This window comes from Ambystoma mexicanum, chromosome 12 (assembly GCF_040938575.1).
Source record: "Ambystoma mexicanum isolate Mex_15411 chromosome 12, UKY_AmexF1_1, whole genome shotgun sequence".
Lineage (NCBI taxonomy): Eukaryota > Metazoa > Chordata > Amphibia > Caudata > Ambystomatidae > Ambystoma > Ambystoma mexicanum.
In genome coordinates, this window is record NC_090936.1 from 1,162,738,947 (window position 1) to 1,162,764,248 (window position 25,302).

Below are 25,302 nucleotides of genomic sequence, written 5' to 3' on the forward strand. Positions count from 1 at the left end.
ACGTTGTGAAAACTAGGAATCTACAACAACTCCGCTCTCACGTTAACGAGACAAACTGGTGCCTTGGTATCATCCACAGCTCACACCTGTTGGCTCATTACGGCCTGCTGCCCATATCGGACTACAACCAACTGCATTACAATAGCTAGACACTAGTCCTATTGAAGCTCGATTATTGCAATGTGCTTTACCTGGGCACGTCACAACAAAACCTCAACAAGATGCAAGTCATGCAAAACAACGCTGTTAGATTAGCCTTAAACATTCCCAGGAAGCAACATATCTCCGCATCTAGACACTCAATAAATTGGCTTAACATTAAGCAAAGAATTGACCTGAAAACACTTTCCCTCTCCCATAAGTGCCTTTCCAACCAAGCTCCTACTTACCTTTCCAATACTATCTCACGTCACTCATCTACACAACCTACTAGAACAACCCAGTCACACTGTGTCCCCATTCCACGCTTTAGGCAACAACGTGCAGGGAGGGGTGAGGGGGGGAATGGGGATTAGCTTTCCAGTCCTCGCTGCTAAGAAATGGAATGCACTCCCCGTATCATTGGGAGAGGAACCTTCATTTCTTCTATTCCGGAAAAAGTTTGAAGCTTGGCTCCATGAGCTAGACCTTAATTTGGCTGCATAAATATCCAGGCCTATTGGACACAATCACCACCTATTGTATATATGTAAACCTGCCCATTGTGTAATGTTGACTAATGTACATATGTAAACACTTGTATTTAACCTGTATGCTCATTACCGTACTCCAGTTCTGCATTTTATCCTCCGCTGTAACTTGTATGAATAGCGCCCAGATGCCTCTGGGTTTGGTTGTGGTCTACAAATAAACTAAACTAAAACTAAACTATTATCATGGACTGCTAACTTTTCTAATAGCTTGAGTGCTTAACAAAATAAAATCCGAGTAGTGGCCCAAAGCGCAACAACGTTGATCCAGCAGGACGTGGCCTTTTCGGGGGCTTGGCACGGTAGATCCCTCTTATCCAGTTCTTGACCTGCGATGGCTGTGCGATGGCGATGGCTGCGCTTGGCTGTGTGTGCTTGGTAGGTGGGGCAGTCGGGAGGACGTGGATGGTCTTAGGTGCTGTGGTAGGTGTATACACATGTGTGTTGCCATCATCTTCCCTTCCATATGCTGCACCGCAAGAGGCCTCCTTTTCTCCTCCTCTCCCTGCCACACATGGTGCTCGCCTCTTCCTCTCCAGATCCCACATGCTCAGTAAGGTATCATGCATGTGTGGGTATGGAGCTTTGGAGGAGAATCATAAGGGGTAGGAGCTTGTCAACATCATTAGCCTTTTATAGATCCATAAGGTGAGCAGCCCCCTATACACTTGTATTGCATTTCCTGAATTTGAACTCAATTGCGCTGTCAACGTTGGCACACAAAGTTACTCCAGTGATCACCGAATGCTGCCAAAATATCGTGCATGGACATAAGAACAATGAATGGTTAAAATGTTAAAATGTTAAAATGCAATCTCAAAATTCTTCTGAAAGCAAAAAAACGAAAATGTTACAAATCTGAAGACATTATCCCACCCACATTATTCCGACATGTTAACTGTGCTCCTTCTCCAGAACTGATAAAAAAATTTACCTTTCCATTGAAAATTTAAAAAGCAGAAAAACAGGCAATGTGCCAGCAAAATCCTTGCGGATAACTCAGTCAAAACTCTCTCTCTGGGTTCATTAAAGAATGCGCACATTTCATTGAATATAATTTTATATGTATACAAGCCTGCGTATCAATCTTTTGAACAGTGATTCAAACAATAAACATGTTTTATGTGACTCACAATATATATACAAATATCTTTAACAAAGTTCGGTTGTCAGCCTTTGGCTGTTGGTGTATATGCATGGCTTCTTGCCTTCTTTTTGCCCCACAACTTTCCTGTCCCCCCTCCCCCACGGCCAAGAAGCACCATGCTAAGAACAACCCATGACCTTTAGGTCTTCAAAAGTGCATCCAGTTTTGGGATTCTGGCCCTGAACATTTTTGGTACACCACCTGAAAATATAAACGCTTATGTATACAGGACATACAATATACAGCAACAATTGTTCCATACAATAATGTTCATGCACTATTTTCGATGATTTAGTTCAGAATTAGGTTGGCATTTTTTGTTTATTTACTATCCAAGCGTTTTTGTTATCTCTTATTTAAACTCTGTTTTTTTAAAGATTCTTTTAATCACCTGTCCGAGGTAGCACCCACTATCGGGGTCTGGCTAAACCCACATTTGCACACAGTCTTGGTGTATATTTTCAGCCAATAAGAACATAACTGTTATCGACACTGGCTGACACTTTACCTATATTCGCAATGTGCAGAATTTGCACCAGAATCGACACATGGGAATGGAAGGTATAGGGCGCCACTGGACCGCTCCAACGAAGACTGGGACATGCTCAAGCCACACAAATACAGTCTTGGGGCTCTGCTTCTTGGGGACACATGAAACCCACAGCCAGATCTTTTGGATGCAAACCCGCTCCAGGCGCCTTGCCCGCGTGCTGCTCTCCTGGCATGCATTGAGGAGACACCACCACCCGACAGCAATTCCCATCTCCAAGGGCCACAGTGGATAATAAGCGCCAAAGACACATTTGACAAAAGTCTCAGCATGAAAAAGACAATTTGGAACTCATTGACAATATTGTTTACAGTAAATATTGTTTTTTTGCCTTTTTCAGTTCCATAAAAAATACACCATCAGGCGAGGGATCCCGATTTTGTCTCCAATGCCCTTCACAGCAGTCTGTGTTGTCGCAATCAAATGACCAGATCTTAGCCATGTGTTGGTTAAACACAGTCCACGTTGCGCAGGCCACCATCCATAGTCAACGAACCAAATCTGCAGGTAAAGAAGAGAGGCCATGGAACAGGTTATTCCAACTAAAGCACACTTTATAATACTTTATCTTAACTTTGTTTCTTTTGAAAGTGCCTGTACATGTTAAGTTACTTGCAAGCGTGAGGGTTTCCACATAGTCCCATCAAACAATGATTTGGTGGGGGATTTTATGAAAGTTATGAGTCCCCAAGCTCCAGCATCTCATTTTTGGAAAGCACAAAATGGGTCTGGACTTTGAACTATCCATGACGGCTCGTTTGACAAGAATATTGCTTCTATACCAGGCATCTAAGTGGCTGCAAATCCCAAGTCTCATTCTGCCAGTAACTGAGGCACTTTAGCCAATATTGTGCATTTCTGGAGCTATACGAATGCTAAAACCTTCCCCGCAGCCAGTCTGCACCACTGGGCTGCGCAGACCGCTACTTCTAATGCAAACGCAATGCAGAGAAGAAGTGAAGCAGGAATTTGGTGAAGCTACCCTGCGCGGCCAACCAAACCAACCATGAGCTGCTTGGTAATTGCATGGCCCAGCTGTGACCAATAGGCCTTGTTTAATGAATAGTGCCTCGTATAGCACTGGAAACCACAGTTTTAGAGCAGCTGGCGTAGGCCATTGACATGACCAAACGAGGGTCGGTGCTTACTATGCAGGTACTGGTGAGGCCCCTTCGGTCTGGGAGGAGTGGGCCCAGGAGCGCCACGTACAGGCTCCGATTGGGGACCCTGCTAAACAGCCCTAGTGACATTATCATCATACCCAACACACCAGAGACCTTTCCTCGAGCTTATGCAGGATTTCTGCTGCCTTGGGAGTCATGGTAGGATTTTAGCAGTGGAGAATAGAGCATTATCTGAAGCAAGGATAGGGAAAAGGTTGGATTTACTATGAGCATTTGTCAGGGGCTTTGCCAGACAGGCAACTGGGCGGGGAAAAAGAGAGAGTACACCACGATAAGGGTACAAGATATTTTATTTACAACTGCTATTAGAACAGGTCATTGTACATGCTAGTAGATTCAGCCCCATTGAGATTAATGATATTAGTCTTCTACTGTGAACGTGACCAAAGTATAGAGTGTATTATGGAACTAACTAGCCTCTCTACACCAACTGTTGCCACCCCCCACGTTCCAGCAATACGTATATGTTTGAAATTTGACCTCGTCTCTCATCATAGCTGATACTAACTCGCTTCTTGCCCTACAGTTAGTATGATTGAACTTGCTTGCTACTTGCCTCAGTATATCATCATATTAGCGTCCCACTATTAATACTTGATTTTACTTGCACCTGGTCTTAGCATACCACTAAGTAATTGCCGTATTACGAGTACTTTGATTCTGTCTTTACCTGACCTGCATACCTCCCAGTAGTGCCCTACTCGAGAATTTCTGATTCTGTCTTTACCTGACCTGCATACCACTAGTACTGCCCTACTGCGAGCACCTTTGTTTCTGCCTGCACCCTAACTTAGCATACGAATAAGTAGTGCCCTATTGTGAGTACTTTGATCTTGTCTGTACCTGGCCTGCATACCTCTAAGTTGTGCCCTACTGCGAGTATCTTTGATTCTGTACATGACCTGCATACCACTAGTACTGCCCTACTGTGAGCACCTTTGCTTCTGCCTGCACCTGGACTTGCATACTACTAAATAGTGCCCTGCTGTGAGCAATACTGACTTGGCCTGCAACCTGTCCTGGCACATCACTATAGTAGCGGCATAAACTTAGACCTGATTGCAATAGCCTTCTGTACCTAAGGGCTTATTGCCGTCAATCTGAATATAACTGCAATTTCACCTAGATGGTTAACTTCTCCACCCACAATACCTTAAGTTGACTGTCTCCTGATTTAGTACTCTGTATTGCAGCTGTTGCCTGCATCTACAAACATATTGAGCTGAAACTAACCTGCTGGCACCAAACAATACCTACATTAGTCTTAGCAATTTAAATAAGCGTTCACATCTAGCGGACCGATTTTTTACACCCATAGCGCCATACCGAATTATATTCAACTTTAAGGCACTATGTACGCTACCGTGATAAACCTAGTCTCATTAGTGACCCTAATTACATTAGATCCTTCAGCTAGCTTCACAGGACCTCCTACCCCACTAGCACCTGAATGTAAGATTACAAATAACATGGCAATGACTTCGGGTGGCTTACCCACCTCATCTCAGCCTAACTACCAGACCTATCAACAACTTAAAAGCAACCTGACCCACTCTCATGGTTCACCCAATCCTACTAGACCGTGCAATAGAGTGTCCAGAAACATTAGGCTCCGTTCTAGACTGTCCAAACTATACGAACCACCTACCAGTTCAGTGACCAATATAGACTTTAAGAGAAAAAGCACTCTAGTAGACAAACTACTAGCATAGAAAAACCCAAACCTATTGCCTTATCCTCTCTCACAACGCGCAGCCTTTGCTATAAAAAAAACCTCAACAGACTAAACCCAATATCCTATCAAAGTATTCGGGAGCTACTACTCGTACCTCATCCCCCCCCCCACTGCCAAACAGTTCTGCCCCAGCCCTTAAGGGAGCTCTAATAAACGTCAGATCTCTAGTTGCGCATGCCACAGAGATATCTGACCTTATCCTGGCAGAAAACTATGACTTTCTCGCCCTTGCCGAATCTTGGCTGCACGCAGCAGCATGCCATGCCCTTACGCTGGCAGTTCCTGATGATTACATCATTCTGAGAGCCGACAGATGTGATGCTCGAGGAGGATGTATAGCTATCATTGCTAAATCTAGTCTATCCATGAGACTAGCCTCCTTCTTGGACATTAAATCTTGCGAACCCCTCACAGCCGAAACTTCTCATTGCCAACTACCAAACACACACCCTTCACCTTATATACAGGCCCCCCGGACCCATTGGATCATTTGAGGACGACATCTCCACCATCCTCTCCGATGACCTAAAAAACACCTCACAAGTACTATTGGTAGGGGATCTTAATTTGGGATTTAATGAACCTAAAGATCAACAAGCAACCATTGTTGCCAATATCCTCGCAGTACTTGGCCTCACCCAAAGAGTTAACCTTACCACACATGACAAGGGGAGAACACTCAATTGGGTTGCGGACTACAACTGCAACGCCTCGATTACTGCCATAACCCCTCAGGTATGGACTGACCACCACCTCTTATCATTCACACTAGCAACTAAAATGCCCCCAATTAAAAATATTCTGTCTGCTCCTCCCACACTAACAGGGAATAAAAGGAACATTACGGTTGATAGCATTCTACCCCTTATCCTACCCACTCAACTCATTACCGGATAGTATGGATACTAAAATGCTAGATGAGGAATATAACAAAATTATGACCACCTCACTTGATTCCATTGCCCACTTAAAAATGAGATAAAGTAATCCTAAAATCCATCTCAACTCCTGGTTCACCCCACTCCTGAAAACGCAGAGATTGGTAAAAAGAAAATGCAAGATTTCTTGGAGGCTATCACCTTCCGCTGAAAGTAAAACCAACCTCACTAATATATCATCTCGCTACAAGAAAGAAATACTTTTGGCTAAACAAGAAACTTATAATAATAGAATAGCGTAAGCCAAATGAAGGAGCTATTCGTAATCTTAAAAGAACTAGAAACTGATCCCAGTACAAGACAACTGTGTGAAGGACAGAACCTGGTGCTCTAATATTCAGCAAGCACTAGCCAATAAAGACAACTGTGTCAAGGACAGAACCTGGTGCTCTAATATTCAGCAAGCACTAGCCAATAAAGACAACTGTGTCAAGGACAGAACCTGGTGCTCTAATATTCAGCTAAGCCTGAGCGCGCAAAGGGCATCGTCTGGGTGATTACCTGCTGTTGTGCTGTGGCTGCTACACTTTCGTCGTAGTTTGCAGCCTGAATCCACATCTTGGGCTCTCTATGTGGACGTTGCGGAGGACGCTTAAAGGGGTGTTGGAAAGCGGCGTGTGGAAGGCGGAAAGGCAGAAAAGGGAAAGATCTTCGTTGCGCCGTAGCGCTTCCTGGCCCGCCCCCTCGCCCGCCCCCTGCTCCACCCACAGGAAGGAAGTCCCATTTATTGTTCACCCAGACACCCTTGCGGCGCTAAGCCCGAGCGCGCAAAGGGCATCGTCTGGGTGATTACCTGCTGTTGTGCTGTGGCTGCTACACTTTCGTCGTAGCTTGCAGCCTGAATCCACATCTTGGGCTCTCTGTGTGGACGTTGTGGAGGCCGTTGCGGAGGACGTTTAAAGGGGTGTTGGAAAGCGGCGTGTGGAAGGCGGAAAGGCAAAAAAGGGAAAGATCTTCGTTGCGCCGTAGCACTGCCTGGCCCAGACCCATCGCCCGCCCCCTGCTCCACCCACAGGAAGGAAGTCCCATTTATTCTTCACCCAGACACCCTTGCGGCGCTTAGCCCGAGCGCGCAAAGGGCATCGTCTGGGTGATTACCTGCTGTTGTGCTGTGGCTGCTGGGCTGCTCGCTGCGGCTTCACTACTCTCTGTAGGCAGCAGCCACGCGAGGCCGGATTACGACAAGAAGCCTTGCACAGAGGAGCTGCACGACAATATGAAGCCTGCCGCTGCTCACTTGGATGTATCAGGAACTGGCTTGAGAACTCGCCTTCAGGTAAGGCAAAGATGTGCATCTCTCCCTGAAGTGAATGGAAGTCCTGAGCATGCATTAATAATGCCAGTGCTCAAACAATCCCGCTTACCCTTCTGCACTAAGAAGCGTAAAAGCTTATCTGTGGGGGCAACTACGGCCGATATGGCTAGCGACGAACCTCAATTGTCTGATGTGGTAAAGGAAGATTCTTTGCGATTGGCACCAAAGTCACCTATGGCTTGCACAGTCCCCACTACAGGAGTGACCATGAGTCAACTTTCTATCCCCCTCGCAACTGCGAGATTGCATGAGGATGGCATTGACCAGGAGAAGGTGGCCGATCGAACTATTGGTGAATCAGAAGAGATTAGCCAAACGGACTGTACCGCCCCCCCTAAAAGATCAATCCAAAAGCTCGGGTAAACTAAACCAACCTGCAGGGGATATACTCGAGAAAGCCTCAGTCATTCCTGCTAATCAGGTGCCTGAAAAGACAATGGAGATGTTAGATCCAATAAGCAAACTTGATGTTAGGAATGACTCGCTCAGCTCGATTCCACCTTTAATCTCCCCAAGAAATGAAAACGACTCCTTAAACATGCCAATATGCCGATCAATGAATTAGTCAGCGGTACAATCACATCTAGAGTTAACATATGCAAGAGCATGATGGGTCACTATATTAATCCGGTAGAGGCAACGACTTCCCCTACTCAGACCAGAAACGGAACCACAAAGGGATCTCTACTGCCAGAGACTGTACGGGAAAATGGAGGCCAGTGGGACATAATTGAGATGGGAAAATGGGATAAAGCCCTGCAGGATTCTACTAGCGAAATGGGAGAAATATGTCTACATTCAGAATCCATGGAGAAAACCCCAAAAACAATCGATATCTTCCAGCCATACAGGGAAGATTATAGAAATCAGGTTCCCATGGATAAAAGTATTCAAAAAAACACCCAGATGGGTGAAAGGGACCTGCTTTCAAACGACTCTACAGAACAAGAGATCCCGTCTATGAGTCTACATAAGGCTATATCTGAGACGCCTCATACTATGGGGATGCTCCCCCCTAAGGCACGGTTAGAAAAGAAAGCCCTGATAGATTCCGAAAGAGCCACTCCACCAAGTACCCCAGATACCAACGAAAATATAATGCTGCCGCCAGTCAGCCTGAGTAACTCAAGCTTAGCTAACAAAATCATGCAAGATCTTACTATACTGACGGGGAAAATTGAAAGAGAAAAAAGGAGGAGTTTCTTGCTAATAAGTGAGAGGATGGCAGTACTGGATAAGGAACAAACTAAAGAGATCTCCTTTGAGGTTGAGGCTGAAGGATCTGGGACATTTGCAACAGAATCCCAGAGAGACTATAGCTAATAAAACCGCCTCAAAGATCACCACTTGAGAGGGCAAACCTATGTCTTGAAGACAAACCGAAAAGCTCAAAAATCCAAAGACAACCGTCGGAAACTCAAATGATAACGAAAATGACTCAGACATCACTGTCGGAAGAACAAAATCAGTGTTCAGAGATCTTTTTGAAAGATCAAATCACATATTTAATCAACGACGCTTGCAAACTTGGAAGAGAAAAGGACACGGAACATATCCAACAAGTGGTCATGACTTCGTTGAATATCACACTGGCACCTTTCCTAAAATTGTACGAGGCGATAAAAGATTCCGTTCAAGAGGTGACTACTACTAACATACAAATAAAAGAGGCAAATATACAAACAGGCGTGTCTTTGCGGAATCTGAATATAAGAATGGACAAAGAAGCTGAACAGACCCAGCTTTGGCAATATCGCCTCACCGAATGAGCAAGAAGAGATGCTAATGACAAGTCTCTATTGATGGAGGCGGTCCTGGAGGACTGTAAGTGGATGAGAAGCCTGCACAAACAGAACAAAGATGAGGTCCACTTGGGAGAAAATCCCTGTCGAGGACAAGGTCCCATGAAACTGAATCAAGGCAAAGTGACCCACCCCAAGCAAAGTGAACCTATGCTTCAAGAAGTTATTCTGATTTCCCCCGGATGCAAGGGGGTGGGAAAACGTGATCCAACAATTCAATCAGAGAAATCTAACTTCGCTATTTTCCTAAGTGGTGCTTCCAAGGACCAGTCCCAAGAAAAGGGAAAAGAGGTGGGGAAAAAAAACAAATGAAAATGGGGAAAAAAAACAAATGAAGTTCTAAAACAGAAAATAAATGGTTCTAGAGCATTCCTGAGGAATTTAAGAACACCACCAAGAAGAGAAAATATTCAACAGGCAAAGAAGCCCAGGCGAGAACTGGTAATGGAAGAAATGAATGACTTAGAGGATGAGGATGTAAATGACGTGAGAGCAAGAAAAAACTCTGCTCCTCTAGCTGATGATAAAGATGAACAGATGGAGCAACAAGTAGATCTAAGTGACCTGATTGAGCTCATGGATAAAAATAAGGATGATGAAGAGTGGGAAAGTATCAGCTCATCAGAATGGAAAACTATGGACAATTGGGAGACTGCGGAGATGGGCTCAAATCCCATTGACCGCAATAAACCCCAACGAGATGTCCTGCCTAAGATCGTAAAGGAGTCAGGGAGAAGGTCCAATCCATTGGAAAAAGAAGAGGCTAATGAGGCCAATGACAATCCCACAAACATCAGAACTCTGGAACAAAAAAGAAAGGAGCTAGCTAACAAAGAAAGGAATGCACAAGGTCAACTTGAAAACACCCGACCAAAACATGATGGTAAAAACAGAGACAAAGAATTCAAAGAAGCCAAGGAAAGGCAAAAATTGCCCGCATCTCCCCCGAGGAAAGTTTCTTCTAAAGGATGCTACCTGAAGTTAGAGACTGCATCCAATGGGCCAAGAAGGGCGCTGCTCAACAGGAGCTATGTAATGTTGCTTTGCAATCAAACCTCAGCCCTACGCATGATATCAACTGAGGACACATGTAGTGGAATTCCCAAGAGAACAGAGGATGGATCAAGTCATACTGCATCTTAATTCAAATGACATTAAGCAGAAATTCTTGGAGGCTACTGATATCTTGAAAAAAAAAGGGCTTTCGATTGGCGGAATTAGACGCCGACATCAAACAAAATAATACAAAAATAACAAAGGATGGAAGAAAAGTGTAACTCTCACCTGATTCCCATAGAGGCGCCGGTCTTGACTGGGCATATACCGTATCTGCAAAGGTGATGTGTAACACACGGCTGGCTCTTTGGGCTGGACCTCTGTGCACTGTATGTCTGACTTGAAGGGTAAGATGTCTGCAGATAGAAAATATGGGATTAAGGAACTGGGTTATTGAATGTCTCTCTCTTCTTCCCTTTCTCTTCTCCTGTAGAACCCCATAGGTTAACGCTCTCACCTTAGGTAAGTGAACGCCGTGCTCTCCATCTGCCTCGGGGCAGGGTGCTGTAACCAGTTTCTTCACTGGATAAGGGGAGCAGGCCTCTTGACTTCAGAGGACTGCTGTCCGTCGTTTACTGCACGAACGGTAAGTTTCGAGTAATTCTAATGTCTTTAAAGTCTTTAGTAATGATGTTTCTTGTTTTGCAGGGTTCCGGCGATGGCGGATGCCGGGCTGAAGTGAGTTGAAGATGGAGCCCGTGTGATGAATAGAAGCGCCTGGAAGCACGTAAGTAAGCGCTTGTTGCCTGCTTCACGATGCGCTCTAACTGTCTTTTTATTTTGCAGGTACAAGTTCGGAGCGGCTGCAGGGTGCCGGAATACCCCCTGGGTTAGATGTGGAAAGGAGTAATGGCACGTGAGTATTAAAGTTCCCCAATGTCTTTAAACGCACCTTGTTTTGTCTTTCAGATGCGGGATGCAGCGCCGAAGGCCTCCGGAGCGTGCGAAGAGTTGGTAAGCTTTTGTCTTTCAGATGCCGGAATGCAGTGTGAAGACCTCCGGAGCGCACGAAGAGTAGGTAAGCCTTTGTCTTTCAGATGCCGGAATGCAGCGCGAGGCGTTGGTGACAGCCGATGGACCGGGTAAGTGAAGAGCTGTCACTGAAGACCGTAATGCTAACCTGTTCTTTCTTGTCTTTATAGGTGTTGCTGAAGACTGGATTCAGGATGGTAAGCCTTTTTCCTTAGGCCCAGGATCAGATGCAGAAGACACGATGAGCGTTCTGCTGCAGAGGATGCAGAATAACGCAAAGCAAGATTCATCCATCGGGTGTGGTTTAAATAGCCTCCTGTAGTGCTTAGGTGTCTCCTTCCACAGCCACGCCTAGATAAGAAAAGAGTTCCTGCTTTCCAGAAGAGTTCCAGTGTTCTGAATCTAGGGAGTGGCTCCTGCCCCACCCAACAGGAAAAGTAGTTCCAAACAGAAGAGGATCAGAGGCTCAACTGGCAGGCAAGTAAGCAGCATGGTCTGCTGCAGGTAAGTCCACCCAAGCATTATGAGCCCGGCGCTTCCAGCGCTGGGACTGGGCATATTTATGAGCCTGGTGCCACTGGCGCCAGGACTGGGTCCAAAAGGTCCCTATTGGGACTGGTTGGCACTCGGAACCTGGGTTATGGATCTGCTTCCAAGGGAGTTGGGAAAACCCTGACCTTTTGGAAGCAGAGATCATGACAGTACCCCCCCTCAAGGCCCCTCCCAAACCGGGCTTCTCCGGGGGTTTTGGCTTGTCAGGAAATGTTCGGTGAAATCTTTTGATTAGGCGAGGAGCATGGACATATTCAGCAGGTTCCCAGGATCTCTCTTGGGGGCCGTAGCCTTTCCAGTCAATTAGGTAAAATAGTTTAGATTTGGAGATCTTGGAGTCCAGAATGCTTTTGACTTCAAACTCGAGTTCTCCATCAACTAGGATAGGTTTTGGAGATTTAGTTAGTCGGGTTTGAGGTTGCACGGGTTTTAATAGAGAGACGTGGAAGACCGGATGTATCTTCATGTGCGGGGGCAAGTCCAACTTGACCGCTACTGGGTTTACTATGGTAGTGATGGAATAGGGACCAAGGTATCTTGGGTTGAATGTGCGTGGCCCTATTAGAGGTAGATATTTGGTGGATAACCAGACTTGATCCCCTACTTGATATTGAGGGGCTTCCTTCCGATGTTGATCTGCTCCTTTCTTGTATTGTTCTTTAGCCCTTTGAAGGTGAGAAACAGCTTCCTTAAAGGCTTGGGTGATTGTAGAATGCAGGTAGTCTACTGCTGGTGTTTCAAGATCTTGGAAGGGATCCAACTCCGAGGTTCGAGGGTGACTGCCGTACAAAAGAAAAAACAGGGTTTTCCCAGTTCCCGAATGGACAGAGTTATTGTAGGCATATTCGGCTATCCAAAGGATGTCTTTCCAAGTTTTTTCAGTTTGTTGCAGCATGCAGCGTAAATACTGTTCCAGAGTTTGATTGGTCCTCTCGGTTTGTCCGTCGGTCTGAGGGTGGTGACTGGTCGATAGTCTCACATCAATTTGAGCCGACCGACAGCAACTTCGCCAAAAATGAGAAATAAATTGACTACCTCGATCCGAAATTAGAACCGAAGGAAAACCGTGCAGTCGGACGATGTTTTCGAGAAATTCTCGGGCCAGAGTTGCTGCTGTTGGCAAGCCTTTGAGCGGAATGAAATGCGCCATCTTGGGGAATAAGTCCACGATTACTAGAATCGTATTGTATCCGGAGCATGGAGGTAGATCGGTGATGAAGTCCATAGAAAGCGTATGCCAAGGGCGAGATGGGATGTCAATAGGACGTAAGAGGCCTGCTGGTCTTTCCTTTTGACTCTTGTTTTGGGCGCATACTCCACAAGACATTATAAAGTCTCTGATATCTTTTTTCCAAGACGGCCACCAGAAGTAGCGCTTGATCTTTTCTGAGGTCTTGGCCATACCGGGATGTCCTTCCATTAAAGAATCGTGATAACAAGAGATTACTTTTTTCTGTAAATCTGTGCTGGGTAGGTATAATCGTTCTTGGAAATACAATAAGTTGTCCTTTACTGCAAAGTCCTTTCCCTGCAGATGCCAATTCTGTATGTCTGCTGGAGTTACAAGTTGCCTGGCCTTATCCTTAACTTCCTCTATGGATTCTGTGGCGATTACACCCAGAATTCTTCGTTCGGGAATGATTGGTACAGGTTTAGGGTTGATCAAGTGTTCTTCCACTCCCATCCGAGAAAGGGCATCAGCTTTACCGTTCTTTGTACCAGGTCGATAGATAATTATGAAGTCAAACTCGGCAAAGAATAATGCCCAACGGAGTTGTCTAGAGGATTGGGCTTTTGCGGTTTTCAAATATTGCAGGTTTCGGTGATCCGTAATCACAGTAACGGTGTGTCGGGCCCCCAGCAGATAATGCCGCCAAGCCTTAAAGGCAGACTTGATAGCCAGAAGTTCCTTGTCAGTAATCGTGTAATTGATTTCAGGAGGCGAGAATTTGCGGGACCAAAATGCCACGGGATGCAACTGATTGGTTACTGGGTCCTTTTGTGATAGAACTGCCCCCATGGCAAGGCTTGAAGCATCAGTTTCCACGATATAGGGGAGTTCGGGGCGAGGGTGTTTTAAGATTGGTGCAGAGATAAATTTAGTCTTCAAATCCTGGAAAGCTTGTTCCGCCTCGGTAGACCATTCAAAACGTTTGTTTTTCTTTAACAAGGCAGTGATGGGCTGGACTATTCGAGAGAATTCGGGGATAAACCTGCGGTAAAAGTTAGCAAAGCCTAACATGCTTTGCACACCTTTTACGGAGGATGGTGATGGCCATTTGAGAACTGCATCGACCTTCTTTGAATCCATACGCACTCCGCCAGGTGATAATATGAATCCCAAGAATTCAACTTCAGTCACGTTGAAGACACATTTTTCCAACTTAGCGAAAAGTTTGTGTTGACGCAATCTTTCGAGGACCATTTTCACGTGTTTCCGTTGTTCAGATTCCGATGAAGAATAAACGAGGATGTCGTCAATGTAAACAACAACACACACATCTATGAGCTCTCTGAGGACATCGTTCATAAAATATTGAAAGGCGGCCGGGGCATTGCAAAGTCCGAAGGGCATGACCTGATATTCAAATAGCCCATACTTGGTGCGGAAGGCCGTCTTCCATTCATCGCCCTCTTTTACTCGTACCAAGTGGTAAGCTCCTCTAAGATCCAGCTTTGTATATATGCATGCTTTTCTGACTTGGTCCAGGAGTTCAGGGATCAAAGGTAACGGATATCTATTCTTAACGGTGATCTGGTTCAGGGAGCGATAATCTATACAAGTTCTAAGGTCTCCTTCCTTTTTTGGAACGAAGAACAAAGCTGAAGAAGCAGGGGACTTGGAAGGACGAATAAACCCATTTGCCAGGTATTGTCGAAGGTGAAGGTTCTCAGGCTCGGTGAGGGCATAAATTCTACTACAAGGAGGAGTAGATCCAGGTATCAGGTCTATCTGGCAGTCATAAGACCTATGAGGAGGTAGAGAGTTAGCCTGATCCTTCCGGAAAACATCTTGGTATTCTAGGTATTCGGGAGGTAACTGGGGAGTCTCTGAAGAAATTGCTGCCAGTGCAACACCAGGTGGAGGGTGACAAGTAGAGACACATTCTGGAAACTGGACCGTTCTTGCTCGCCAATCGATCAGAGGATTGTGTTTCTCTAACCAAGGTATTCCTAGAATAATCTGAAACTGAGGGGCCTTGATCACATGGAACACGATCTTCTCCTGGTGTCCATCTTGACTTACTAGCGTCACCTCTTGAGTTGTATGCATTACTGACCCGGAGGCTATCTCCGTACCATCCACCGTAGTAATGACGTCCTTTACAGCCTTGGGACAAAGAGTTAGATTCATCCTCAAAACCATTTCATGATCCACATAATTGCCGATGGCACCGCTGTCGACGTAAGCTTCAATTGCATGTAATCGATCCGGATTATCTGGGCTAATGAGGACCATAGGTATCACGAAATGCGAGGTCACGGAACTGGTTTTCACGCTCGGCAAGAGGACCTCTATTCTTGTCGGGCGAGGTCGTTTCCCTGCTCAGAGTTTGTAACTTTGGTAACTGCAGCTCCTACTGCCTTCTTGGCAGGTTTCACCCGACAGTCTCGAAGAAAGTGCCCTGAGTTTCCGCAATAGAGGCATAATTGCAACTGTTTTCTCCTTTCCCGCTCCTTTTGTGTTAGAGGACCTTTCAGACCCCCTATTTGCATGGGTTCCTCGGAGTCTACTCCTTTGGAAGGAGTTGGCGGTTTGGAAAATACTCGAGCATCAAACTTGGAACGATCGGCCTTCCTGTTCTGCAGTCTGTGATCTATTTGAACGACTAAGTCTATATAGTCCGAACAATCTTGTGGAGGATTCACTACTTGGGCTAACACATCTTTGAGCTCTCCACGTAGACCTCTATAAAACAGCGTAATCCTTTTGTCCTCAGGCCATTGGGTTTCCACTATCAGTCTGTTGAAAGACGCAATATAAGCCAAAAGGTCTTGATTACCTTGTCGCAACGAAAGAAGCTCATTGTCCAAGGCCTGCCCCTGTGAATGTCTTGCGAACAGTTTTTCCATACTGAGCTGAAAAGCTTGAAAATCATGGAGGACCGGATCATCTTGATTTACTAGAGGGATCGACCAGTCTGCCGCATTGCCACTAAGGTACGAAAGCACGAAAGCTACTTTAGCTTGATCAGTTGGAAAGGCTGCTGGCCGGCATAAGAAATGCAACCGGCACTGATTGATAAATACTGCAAACCTCTTTGGGTCACCAGAAAATCGTTCGGGCGGAGCCAGAGGTACATTCCCAGGTAGGTTGATCTGCACTGGATTCATAGAGGATGTAGAAGGAAGATTTCCCCCAGATGCGGGTAACGGGGTCTGTCCGGCTTGTGACTGTAGCAATTGTCTAGCGAGATCATCTGTTCGCTCCTTGGAAATAATCAGTTCCCTTCTTAGAGCGTTCGTTTCCTGACGGGTTGCATGCACTTCTGCCCTTAGTTCCCCAAGTAACTGGGCTAGCTGGTCGGTATCCGAGGTTTCCATAGCGCCTGGACGGGAGTTTTGTGGTAGGCTTTGCGTTCTGTAACGCTCACCTGATTCCCATAGAGGCGCCGGTCTTGACTGGGCGTATACCGTATCTGCAAAGGTGATGTGTAACACACGGCTGGCTCTTTGGGCTGGACCTCTGTGCACTGTATGTCTGACTTGAAGGGTAAGATGTCTGCAGATAGAAAATATGGGATTAAGGAACTGGGTTATTGAATGTCTCTCTCTTCTTCCCTTTCTCTTCTCCTGTAGAACCCCATAGGTTAACGCTCTCACCTTAGGTAAGTGAACGCCGTGCTCTCCATCTGCCTCGGGGCAGGGTGCTGTAACCAGTTTCTTCACTGGATAAGGGGAGCAGGCCTCTTGACTTCAGAGGACTGCTGTCCGTCGTTTACTGCACGAACGGTAAGTTTCGAGTAATTCTAATGTCTTTAAAGTCTTTAGTAATGATGTTTCTTGTTTTGCAGGGTTCCGGCGATGGCGGATGCCGGGCTGAAGTGAGTTGAAGATGGAGCCCGTGTGATGAATAGAAGCGCCTGGAAGCACGTAAGTAAGCGCTTGTTGCCTGCTTCACGATGCGCTCTAACTGTCTTTTTATTTTGCAGGTACAAGTTCGGAGCGGCTGCAGGGTGCCGGAATACCCCCTGGGTTAGATGTGGAAAGGAGTAATGGCACGTGAGTATTAAAGTTCCCCAATGTCTTTAAACGCACCTTGTTTTGTCTTTCAGATGTGGGATGCAGCGCCGAAGGCCTCCGGAGCGTGCGAAGAGTTGGTAAGCTTTTGTCTTTCAGATGCCGGAATGCAGTGTGAAGACCTCCGGAGCGCACGAAGAGTAGGTAAGCCTTTGTCTTTCAGATGCCGGAATGCAGCGCGAGGCGGTGGTGACAGCCGATGGACCAGGTAAGTGAAGAGCTGTCACTGAAGACTGTAATGCTAACCTGTTCTTTCTTGTCTTTATAGGTGTTGCTGAAGACTGGATTCAGGATGGTAAGCCTTTTTCCTTAGGCCCAGGATCAGATGCAGAAGACACGATGAGCGTTCTGCTGCAGAGGATGCAGAGTAACGCAAAGCAAGATTCATCCATCGGGTGTGGTTTAAATAGCCTCCTGTAGTGCTTGGGTATCTCCTTCCACAGCCACGCCTAGATAAGAAAAGAGTTCCTGCTTTCCAGAAGAGTTCCAGTGTTCTGAATCTAGGGAGTGGCTCCTGCCCCACCCAACAGGAAAAGTAGTTCCAAACAGAAGAGGATCAGAGGCTCAACTGGCAGGCAAGTAAGCAGCATGGTCTGCTGCAGGTAAGTCCACCCAAGCATTATGAGCCCGGCGCTTCCAGCGCTGGGACTGGGCATATTTATGAGCCTGGTGCCACTGGCGCCAGGACTGGGTCCAAAAGGTCCCAATTGGGACTGGTTGGCACTCGGAACCTGGGTTATGGATCTGCTTCCAAGGGAGTTGGGAAAACCCTTTTGGAAGCAGAGATCATGACAAAAAGCTAAGGATGAGTTCTCGTCCAGCAAAAAAGAAAAAGCTACTGAAAAAAAGTGGGAAAAAAATGGGACTAGAAAAGGAAGACAAGAGGAGAAAGGTCTCAAGAGACCATGAAAAAGAGGGGGAAAAAACCCCGAAAATTACCCTTAAAACAACAAAGAAAATGTTGAGAAATTGAAAACTTTGAGGTTTACGGTGGACAATTCACAAAACCCAAGGAAGTGTAAAGCTAATGAGAACAAAGTAGGAAATAAAACAAGTGACTGGTCATCTATGGCAAACAGTTGCAATTTAAAAAAAAACAATAGAGTAAGGATGATTGAAATAGATCTATTCTCTGTGCCTCATGGAACACCAGAGGATTTCACCATCTATTCTCGAAGGATAGTTCTTTTCTGGCCAAATACGATCTCATTTCCATTCAAGAATCTTGGCTGTGTGACCCCCCCAGTGTGTGAAGGCTATGAAGTCTATTTCAACCCGGCAAAAAAGGGACCGAAAGGCCGACTATTTGCAGGACTCATTGTATTAAAAAAAAATGGACTGCCCCTTGCAAGTACATGAACATGAAACCCCCAAACCCCTATGTACAAATATTGAAAATAGCATCTAAAACAGAGGAGATGGCCAAAATGCTATTGATTAATACATACTGGAGGGAAAATATGCCTAATCAAGGGACATATCTAAAATCCATCATGAATGCCATTGACAAATCCATGACGGAGGAAAAAGACCAGCTTATCCTGTTGAATGGAGATTTAAACATCAAGCTCCTAGATAAAGGGCGTAAAATCAAAGAAACAGAAAACCTACTAGGAAAAGAAAGTCAATGGACGAAGGAAATGGGCATACATGATATGAGGATGTTAAATAGCCAAACAAAAGGCGACTTAATGGGGGCTAACACTTGACACAGTGGAAAATTGGGAGCATGCCTAGATTATTGCTTTGTAGGAGGAAATACGCTTGCCTGGATAAAATAATTTCTAATAATTAAACAAGTGAATAGCGATCATTGTCTATTAGAAACAGAGCTTGCATGGGATTCAAGATAAATTCTAAGGAGTGAAAGAGCGACGGAAACAGAGGTATCGTGGGGAAGAAACCGTTTGAGACAAAGATCAGGTTCTACCAAAACTGGCGCAAGAATTCAAGGAAGCCGTAGAAAAAGAGGAGGATGTGGTTGATTATAAATGGCTGCTGAAAGCCTTTGTGATCAAGTATGATTCAACCAAAGTGAAGCAGATAAAAAAGCAGCATGCCTTTGATGAACTCAGTCTCCAGACGAAAGTTATATAGAGCAGACCTCAAGCGTATAAAAAAGACAAATAGCCTAGAGAAATGTGAGCTGGTGAGGAAATGCCGACGAACTTATAAGAATTGGTTGTGCTCAACTCGTTATCTAAGAACTCAAAGAGATGCAGAACAAATGCTGGCGGCACTAACAACAAATACGAGAAGTACATGGGATCTAATTAACAACAGAGACCTAAATCAATCGGCTATAGGTGTTAACCAAGTCTCTGAGAAAAACTGGTTTCACCATTATACTGCCCAGTTCAAAGGGAAAACTAATGAAAAAGTAGTAGAGAAAAGAATGGAGAACGCCGTATGGGCGCTGGACTTTGACAGAGAAGACATCTTAATGCTTATCAAAAAATTAAGCTCTTCCAGGGCATCCAGCCCGGATGGCGTTTCTAACAAGATGCTGAAAGAAAATGAGGAAGGCTGGTCTGACCTAATATATGCACTCTTCAAACAAGTAGCGAAAGTCAGACAAATTCCAACTACGTGGACGGAGGCTTACATTGTACCTATTTTTAAAAAAGGAGACCGTGGGAACCCAAGAAACTACAGGCAGATTGCGCTATTAGATTCCATCGGCAAGCTGTTTGCATCTATCCTGTTAAGGGACTTAAAGAAATGGGCCGCTCAAACTGAAATCTTGGATGAGAGACCAACTGCTTTTGTGAGTGGTGTTGGCACTTGCCTCAACTTGTTTCTGATCAACATACTAAAAGCAAAGGCCATAAAAGGGAAAACACCAATCTACTTGGCCTTTATTGATCTCGAACAGGCGTTCGATGGAATAAATAAAGAGCGCTTGTGGCATAATTGAGAAACTGGGGATGTCCAGCGGACCTACTAGAGGCTATTCAGGCCCTGTATACGGATACCTCGATACAGGTGCAAACAACTGCGAAGGGAGGGCTATCTAGGCAGATTAAAACAGCCCGGGGAATCAAGCAGGGATGCGCACTTGCCCCTTTTCTCTTTGTACTATACATGGCTGACATGAAGACATTGCAAGATCGGATTCGTGCCTTTCCCCGAAGGTTAATGGAACCGAGTTACCATGGATGTTATACGCGGATGATGCTGTGTTCATAGATCAGACACCTATAGGGCTCCAGCGAAGGATAGAGGCTTTCAATAAATATCTAAAAGGCAATTACATGAAAATAAATGTAAAAAAAATCCATGATCCTGACTATGAAATCATTTCGTGGAAGGAAAACAGCAGGAAAAATTCAGACGTGGTCATTGGAAAAAGAAAAATTGGCGGAAGTGGATACCACGATATACCTCGGGATAAGAATCAACAAAAACTGCAACAAACAGGCACACTATACCCTGATTCGAGAAAAACTTACAGCTTTGGCCAACCAAGGCATACTCCTACATCGTAGATATGGAAAATTTTCCCTGATGCCGATAATAACCGTAGTGGCCGTCATTACATATGGAGCCGAGGCACTTCTAGCCCTAAGATGGGAAGCCTGGAACCTATGCGAATCCTATTTTTGGCAAAAGATCCTGCGGCTTCCAACTTCGCTACCATTGGAACTTATAAGATCGGAATTAAGACTGCAATCCATTGTCTCATTCGTGACGTGGAAATCACCATCTCTATTTAGAAAGTGTATTCTGGACAATCCATCCCAGCCATTCAGAATCCTAGCAAGACCAGGGGCATCCAATGACGATACAATTCTACAAGATTGGAAAACGAGATATGAAGTAACCTTGAAACATCTGGAGATCTCTGAAGATACTCTGAAGAACAACCCAGATGAGGCCAAAAGAACAAACTGGGAAAAAGATTGGGAGGAAACCCAGGAGAAGAAATTGTCGCAAAACCTATGTCATAATGTCATCTGGGAACGCAAAGCTCTAAACATGCTCCCACCGTACTTGATGAAATTTCCTTCACAACACTATCGAGATCTGCTCATGCGTTGTAGATTTAACATATGGCACTCCAGAGAAATAAAATGGCGAAGAAGGCTTATTGATAAATCAATAGCCTACTGCAGATTCTGCAGAAATAAGGAAAACGTGGAATCTATAAGGCATGTGATGTTAGCCTGCCCGAACCTGACATCGAAACAGCAGATGTACATGGGAAACTACACGAGCAAGATCTCGGAGGAGACTGAAGAAGACTATTGGGAAAGACTTGTTATAGCTGAGAAAGTGGGCCGAACTTTGGATGCACTAAAATTTGTTGAATCCTTGAAATTGGATCAGAAGGATGAGGATCCCGAAGTGGAAGTCATCCACAATTAGGTTGAATTGACTGGTGGACCTGGTCTGGGGGGCTTTATCTACAGAATTTGAATTTGAATTTAACCTAATTTGGGGGAGCTGGACTTCTTAAAGGAAGGAATGTTAAAGGTTTAACTTTGTTTAACCAATAAAACAAAAAAACAAAGAATTCAGCAAGCACTAGCCAATAAAGTCACCACCCTTCAGGACAAAACTGAAAAAAGAAAGCCTCCTTAACCACCACAACCATTCCTAACACTAACCCAGTGCCCACTTAACAACTGCCATCCCGCTTCAGCTTTTCCAAGATCTCCATTCTCGAGGTTGAAAAAGTCATCCTCTCCCTCAAACAATCGAACTGCCAGGGCGATCAATGCCCAGCCCAACTAATCAAGGACGCTGCAAGAGATTTAGCACCTTTCATATCGGAGCTAATTAATGCCCCTTTCTCCTCGGGCACCATCCCAAGTAACCTTCAAGAGTCCTGGGTTCTCCCCCTTCTTAAAAAACAAACATTAGACCCAACCATCCCGACTAACTATAGGCCTATCACCACAGTGCCATTCCTTCTCAAAATCCTAGACAAGGTGGCCTATCTCCAAATACAAAAGTATTTGGAGCTCAGCCAACTCCTAGGATCCCGCCAATCAGGATTTCGTCCACAACATGGCACAGAAACGGCATTAATTGATCTTAAAGTCCGAATCGATGAACTGAGGGACAAGGGAAAACAGCCCTTCTTCCCCTCCTCAATCTCTCAGCTGCATTTGACTTGGTGGATCACAAGGTCTTAGGTAGCCACCTCGATTCAGCAGCACATTTCTTTAAGGAAGCCATAGTCTGGTTCCAATCATTCCTAAGTAATAGGACCATGAAGGTATTCTCACCTTCAGCAGCCGCTGGCCCCATTCTTATCACCTGCAGAGTGCCCCAGGGATCATCTGTCTCACCCACACTGTAGAACATATTTACCAAGCCCCTTTTCAATGATCTAGACCATCTTGGTATCACCTACACCAACTATGCAGATGATACCCAGATTCTCCTACCACTTACCTGGGATTATGACAAGGATTTGGCCTTGGTAAATAGAGTCTACCTCTTCATCCAGGCGTGGATGGTTGCTCATGGTCTATGCCTGAATGATGACAAAACTGAGCTCCTTATCCTGGGTACCACATGCAACCTCAAAAAACTTGACACGGATTACAACTCCTTTAACATCGATGGTAACCCTATTAAAGTCGCCAATGAAGTAAAAACTCTAGCCTTTTACCTGGACCCAACCCTCACTTTCACCAAACAAGTTAACTCCATGACCTCTGCCACTCCATATACATGCAAACTAATTAGAGCTGGCAAACCATTCTTATCTGCGAATAGCTGTATAACCTTGGCCAGAGCTCTAATCCTGTCCAAACTGGACTACTGTAACTCTCTGTACTACGGTGCCAACAAGCAGATTGTTAGAAGAATACAAACGCTCAAGCACAATGCCCTTAAAGCGGCCCTAGGTATAGCTAGGAAAGAGCATATCTATGCGATAAGGAAACAGCATAATTGGCTATCTACCAAGGACAAAATCCAGCTGAAAACTGCTTCACTTACCTACAAATGTTTGAATAACACAGCTCCTTGCCACTTCACAGAGATTCTACAGAAAATCCTCGAACATGCCCACTAGAACAGCCAATACTAATTGCCTTACTGCGACTGCCAAGATTCAAACTTTCCAGGGTCGGTGGTAGCAGCTTCCCAGTTAAAGCAGCACAGCTTTGGAACTCTCTGCCTCCATCCTTGAGAGCTGATCAAACTTACATGAACTTCCGAAAGAATCTAATCAACTGGCTCAAAGACAATGACCAGTAACGCATCTGTGTCCTATCTCACCACACTGTAAAAAGATCTAGATTGACTTCTTAAATGTTATCCTGCATGTACAGTCTTTTTCTTTGCATTGTTTGTGCCTACCATCTTTGTACATCATGTTTTTGTATATCCTGGACTGTATTTTTATATGCATCTATGTAACTAAGCTTAAAGTCTTCTTGTATTCTCCTGCGCCCCGATACCTCCGGGTCTGGTGCGCACTACAAATAAATAAACAAACAAGGAGCTTCAACAGAACACCTCAACCAGATGCCACCTCTACTTTACACTGTCCAGGCGTGCTTGGGCTAAAGGGGCTCCTCTATCCAGTTTCTCAAGGACCTTCACGTCTCTTCTTTCAGGATTAGGCTTAATGGTCTCCCTATCCCTCTTTTCTGTAGTTGCTTTCCACTTTGAATTCATCTTGTACATGTTGCTGAGTTTCCCCAAGTAGTTGTTGGTGCGTGGTATCCTCAGCAACGCTTGGGGGAGTACCACAAGAGCAGTCCTCCCCCCTCAATGTCCCAACAAATTAAATAATTGCCTCCTTCATTTAGGGTCACTTCACAACACCTCATTGCTCCTTGTCTGGTCCTGTTCCTTCTTGGTTGTTCCTCATCCCTCCGGGAGCTTAGTGCATCAGTTCCGAATTGTTCCTCAACCCTCTTGGCCCTCCTTGAACTTTCCTTCTGTTTCAAACTAAAAGCCACTACTGTGCTTCTCCCACTTCCCCCTAGTCTCTCACTGCCACCACCTGCTGTTCACCATCCTCCTCCTCAACTTCCTTTACAAGCTCCTCAGGATATTCATCAACCTGCTGTTTCACCTTCCTTCTCCAAATGCTCGCCAACCTCCTCCTGATCTTCCTCCCCTTCCTTTCTCCCGTTATTCATACACCTCTATGTTCTCATCGCCTGCCGCCCCTCGTCTGCCCTCTATCCTTCAAACCCCTTTCCAACTTCTGTAAGCATCTTCCAGAATCAAAAACTCGCTCCAACCACCTGCCACAACCTTTCCAAGCACCCACACCTTCTAGCAGAGAACCTGGGCTTAAACAGCTCTGTAATTCTTTTTATTTTTTATTTATGTTATATGGTTAAACAATGTCCTTTAAAATTAGAAGATAAGAGAAGAATAAAATAAGATATTACGATGCATATTGCAAGAGGATAAACCCTTCACAGTGACCACAATTCATCAAGATAAAACGGCACATTTTGGAAATTGATCAGGATACTATAAAAAGAGAAAAGAATGTTAAGAACAGTACATTCTCTAAAGTGCACTGTCTGTTTCTAGCTGCAAGTATTTGTAAAGGAGGCATGGTATCACAAGTATGACACTGACAAAAGGTACAATTTGGAAAACCTTTATTAAAGTTTCAATGGGGTTGGAGAAACCCCTACTTTGCCCTATAGCTAGGATGGGAGTAGTTGACCATCAAATGATAGATAAAACAGTCTTAGTTGTGTCCGTCAAATCAAAATGGCCGATACTAACCAAAAACCTAATGCCTGCCCTATACCAGGTACAAAAATGTGAAAAGGGGAATATGTATGCAAAGAAAGATCAGTGTTCAAAATATTAAAAATAAATGTGAGAGTCCACTCTCCTCCCCACGTTGCACAGCACGGAGTAAGGCGGTCCCTGTACGTAAGAGGACATACTCTTGCTCAGGCACTCAACACAATAGGCAGTTCAAAACGTGGATCAAAGCCCACCTGGCCTTGCATGTTAAAGTCTCCTTCCTGGTTTCAAAACACAATTCGACAAACAGTTCACAGCGGCCCCCCTCTGTCGGGCTCAGACCTCTTACAGCAAAAGTTTACGTTGGTCCCCCTCTGTCGGGCTCAGACCTCTTACAGCAAAAGTTTACGTTGGTCCCCCTCTGCCGGGCTCAGACCT

At 45.1% G+C, this 25,302-nt stretch overlaps 1 protein-coding gene across 1 annotated transcript in view; it reads right to left on the reverse strand.

Moving 5' to 3' along the window:
* Positions 1 to 1,731: 1,731 nt before the first annotated feature.
* TBK1 (TANK binding kinase 1) overlaps positions 1,732 to 25,302 on the reverse strand; it is an 814,893-nt gene continuing 791,322 nt past the window's right edge. The window contains exon 21 of the mRNA XM_069629775.1: positions 1,732 to 2,887. Within this exon, the coding sequence (XP_069485876.1) occupies positions 2,836 to 2,887 (52 nt within the window). The 3' untranslated portion in view covers positions 1,732 to 2,835. The remainder of the gene's footprint in view (positions 2,888 to 25,302) is intronic.